The sequence below is a fragment of the Akebia trifoliata genome, chromosome 16 (assembly GCF_017979445.1).
Source record: "Akebia trifoliata isolate Shusen 1 chromosome 16, ASM1797944v1, whole genome shotgun sequence".
NCBI lineage: Eukaryota > Viridiplantae > Streptophyta > Magnoliopsida > Ranunculales > Lardizabalaceae > Akebia > Akebia trifoliata.
Genome location: NC_141390.1, coordinates 13,147,958 through 13,152,513, shown reverse-complemented (window position 1 = coordinate 13,152,513; position 4,556 = coordinate 13,147,958). Strand labels below are relative to the sequence as shown.

At 34.7% G+C, this 4,556-nt stretch overlaps 1 protein-coding gene across 1 annotated transcript; it reads right to left on the bottom strand.

Moving 5' to 3' along the window:
• Positions 1-1,736: 1,736 nt before the first annotated feature.
• LOC147382597 (two-component response regulator ARR7-like) lies at positions 1,737-2,765 on the bottom strand. Its single transcript, XM_086427197.1, has 2 exons — positions 2,448-2,765; positions 1,737-1,967 (listed from the first exon to the last, which is right to left on the bottom strand). The coding sequence occupies exons 1-2, from the start codon at positions 2,763-2,765 to the stop codon at positions 1,737-1,739; spliced, it is 549 nt and encodes a 182-aa protein (XP_086283323.1).
• Positions 2,766-4,556: the final 1,791 nt, after the last annotated feature.

Sequence of the window (4,556 nt, the reverse complement as noted above, 5' to 3'; positions counted from 1 at the left end):
GTTTGTCATGGGTCAACCCCTGATTAGGATAGAACCTTTGATCAGACAAAATAATTTGACCCTATGATCGAATCTTTTTTATATGAAATAGTTTGAATCTTTGAAAGTAAAATCCAATTGGTCTCGTCGGTTCAGTATTGATCATTTTGATCCATTTGTCCATTGGGCCACTTGATTTAATTGATTCAAATTGATTGGTTAATTTTACAAATTGGTTCAGACCGATATTACAGGTTTAGTTTGAACGGTTTGGATCGGTCTGCCCACTTACCTGTTGGTTAGATTGAATAAAGCAACCTAGGAACACCCATAGTCAATTCGGGTCATGACCTATTGGAAGGCTCCTGAACTCTAGGTTTAATACGTGCAATGCAATTTATCTAACCATCCTTACCCAAATACACCTATATACCTCTCGAGCATACTCAATCAGATGGTACGTGGTGACTTGGTTTGATATACCGTATATGTGATAATTTAAAACTCCAACCCACTTCTCTGAAGTCAAAAGCTGCTAGTTTAATCCCTAATTGAGAGGTGGCGCACGATGCTTGAGCAAAGACACTCTTATATCTCATCTCTCTAGAATAGACGTAGTCTATCCCCCTAGTACCGTAATACGTCAGAGCAGGATCTCGCTTAGGCACTGATTTTGACCAAGAAGTGCAATTGATGAACTTCGATTATCTTTGATATACCATATAGGTACAAGTCTAGGGTTGTAGCTTTCATAAATGGTTTAGCATCCTGCGAGGGAACCGACCACGTACTAATACTATATTGGCAATTGGACATGTGACTGTACGGCTTACAATAGGTCAAAGGCTCAGTTGCTCCAACATGGGTGCATCGATATACCTTTTAGAGTCACCTGATCAAACGGTACTGATGTCCCAATTTCATATACCCTAAGGTACGTGACTGGAGTAGTGATTTTCATGAATGACGTCATATCTCCGAGGAGACGGGGCCGTGCATTAGTGTCACGTTGGCTATAAGGGACATGCAAGCATGCAATGCAATAAGATAAACATGGTAGTGGTGTGTGCAAAACAGGGTAGGGTGTGCCCGAGGCATTTTTCAAATAAATGGGTCCATAGGCCAAATCAAAATATGGATGCCATACAAATATTGATCAAAATACATTAAATCCACAGCATCAAAATCAAGATCAAGGTATGCACATCAAAATATATATCAATCGGGATCATGGCATATTAGATAGGCAAAAATCATATCATAAGAATAATAAATCATTGGCCAATCATAAAAATAAATTTATTTTATTTTTTTAAATCTTTTTTTATAAAATAATAATAATAATAATAACAATAATAATAAAACAAAAAAAAACTTTTTTTTATGGTGCAATCAAGAGATGTTTTGGGCAACTTTAAACAAATCGAGATTCTCAAAGAACATTGAATTGAGGATATATTGATATAAGGAGATGGGGAGTGACAACTTTTTTTATTTATTTAAAACAAATTGATTTTTATTTTGCCAAGCAACACAAAAAATTATTTTTTTATTTTATTTAAAAGAAATTGATTTTAAAAGCAAAAGGAACCCCTTTTTTATTATTTTTTTTAAAACAAAAATTATTACTAATTAAAAATACAGCTTAAAAAAAATTCTATTGCCACTCCTACTACACTTTTGGTATCAAAAGCAAAGTCTCAATGCGATGCTATGGGTAAAAATTAGTGTGACAATAGAAAATTTGTTCCTCTCTTTCATTCTGTCAGTATAGAATCTTTCAAACGTTTCTCATCAAACAACTTCACTGGTTTCACTATAAATTCTTCAACCCCTTCCACCAAACACCTATTGATCCGAGTTAATACATTTTCAAAGGACCTGATCACGACTAGTATCTCTCTGAATGTTGAAGATTCCTTTATTTTCTTGAGAGGCTCATATTCTATTATTCCAAGCATCCAATAGTCCATGATGATCATATTGACCTTCAGACCATTGAATCCAACAGAGCTGTTGATATGATTCATCTTGGAAACTCCTCTTGATGATCTCTTCTAGAAATCTTTTAATTCGAAGGAAACAAAAGTTGTGTAGAAACAAAAGATGATGTTGATTAGATTAGAACCTTAAGGAAGCTATGTCCTTAAAATCCCAACATTGAGACGCCACAAAGGAAGATCACTCCTTTGATAAGTCGAAGATTCATGCACTCGATCAAGAACTCAATCAGGAACTTATAAAGAACTCATAAAGATCTCAAAAAGAACTCAAACTAGATCACATGAAACAAAACAAAGTTATTGAAGAAACTTCAATTCTCATAAAATGTAAATTGTCAATTCTCCCCAAAATACAACATAAGGTGATCTTTTATAGATAAATTAGATCAAGATTGGGTCTAATTAGTCCTTTGGAAATAAAAGTCTAAAATTAAGGACAATTAGAATATCAAATTCCCAATTAACCCTTGCATCCAATTTGTTCTTACAAATCACTCCCTTGCACAAAAGATAGTTGACCATCCTTGGTGAAGCTTTGACATCTCCAAAGTTGGTCTTAGAATCTTTTAGAATGGCCTCCTTATATTGTACTTCCACAATCAAGCAGTGTAATGTCTCTTCCATCATCTTTGTCCTTGTCCAAGTCATCGGTCCGCCAATTCCTTGCAATGGTTCTAATGAAGACTTGGGAATATCAACTTGAATTATTTGGTCAGCAACGAGATCTCCATTATTCTTCCCCTCTTCGAAAAGATTCGTCCTCGAATCACTTATATCAAACATGGATAAATCAGCAACATTAAAAGTTGTACTAACATTATCATAATCTCTCGGCAAATCTAGTTTGTAGGGGTTGTCATTGATCCATTCTAAGACTTGAAATGATCCATCTCCTCGAGGCTGCAATTTTGATTTCCTTTGAGTAGGGAACCGCTTCTTACGCAAGTGCACCCAAACCTAATCTCCAGGGTGGAAAACAACTTTCAATCGGTCCTTATTGGCTTGCTTAGCATATTGCTCATTCTTCCTGTTAATGTTGGCTCGAACTTTGGCATGTAAATCTTTCACAAAATCTGCATTTTTCTTACCATCAAGATTAACATGTTCATTAGTAGGCAAATGAAAAATATCCACAGGCGTTAAAGGATTAAAACCGTAAACAATCTCAAATGGAGAAAATGAAGTAGTAGAATGAATAGTCCTATTATATGCAAACTCAATATGTGGTAAACATCTTTTCCATTATTTTAAACTTTTTTGAATGATAGCACGCAACAAAGTAGTGAGTGTCCTATTGACTACTTCAGTTTGACCATCCGTTAGAGGATGTGCAACAGTAGAAAATAAAAGTTTAGTTCCTAATTTACTCCATAAAGTGCGCCAAAAACAACTTAGGAACTTAACATCTTTGTCACTAACAATTGACTTAGGTAGCCCATGCAATCGAATTACTTCTTTAAAGAACAAATCAACAATATGTGTTGCGTCGTTGGTTTTAGTAAATGCAATAAAATAGGCTATCTTACTAAACCTATCAACAACAACAAATATACTATCTTTACCATTTTGAGTCCTTGGCAATCCTAAAACAAAATCCATAGAAATATCAATCTAAGATTGATTAGGTACAGGCAAAGAGGTATACAAGCCATGCGGTCTAATTTTAGACTTTACTTGCCTACATGTAATACACTTGTCACAAACAGATTGCACGTCATGCTTCATATGAGGCCAATAAAAATGCTCACGTAATATATCTAAAGTTTTTAGGACACTAAAGTAACCTATTAAACCTCCCCCATGACTTTCCCTTACAAGTAACTCATAAACAGAACAAATAGGCACGCACAAGTTATCTTTCTTGAAGAGAAATCCTTCATGCCTATAAAAATCACCAAACGCACACTTAGCACATGCATTCCATACTTGGCTGAAATCAAAATCATTGGCATACAAATCTTTAAGCAATTCAAAACCAAGTAGTTTAGTTTGCAATGAAGTAAGTAATATGTACCTTCTAGACAATGCATCGGCCACAACATTTTCCTTCCCACGTTTATACTTAATTACATAAGGAAATGTTTCTATAAACTCCAACCATTTAGCATGTCTTTTATTAAGCTTACCTTGGGTCTTCAGGAAATTTAGGCTCTCATGATCAAAATGAATAATAAATTTCCTCGGCCATAAATAATGTTGCCATGTTCGAAGAGTTCTCACTAATGCATAAAGCTCCTTGTCATAAGTAGGATAATTCAATGCTACCCCACTTAGCTTTTCACTAAAATAAGCTATTGGTTTGGAATCCTGCATCAAAACAGCTCCTTATTCTAATCCCGGATGCATCACACTCTATTTCAAAAGCTTTATCAAAATTAGGCAAACACAACAAAAGTGCATTAGTTAACTTATCTTTCAAAGTTTGAAAAGCCTGATCATGCACATTAACCCAATTAAAAACAACATTCTTTTTTACAAGTTCATTCAAAGGTGCAGCAATAGAACTAAAATCCTTAACAAACCTTTGATAAAAACTTACTAAATCATGGAAACTTCTTACCTCGTTCGCATTCT

Coding starts and splice junctions, on each gene's coding strand:
- LOC147382597 (XM_086427197.1), bottom strand. CDS start 2,765: ATGTTTGATATAAGTGATTCGAGGACGAATCTTTTCGAAGAGGGGAAG. Junction 1,968..2,447: donor AGAACAAATTGGATGCAAGG/GTTAATTGGGAA, acceptor AATGGTCTGAAG/GTCAATATGATCATCATGGA.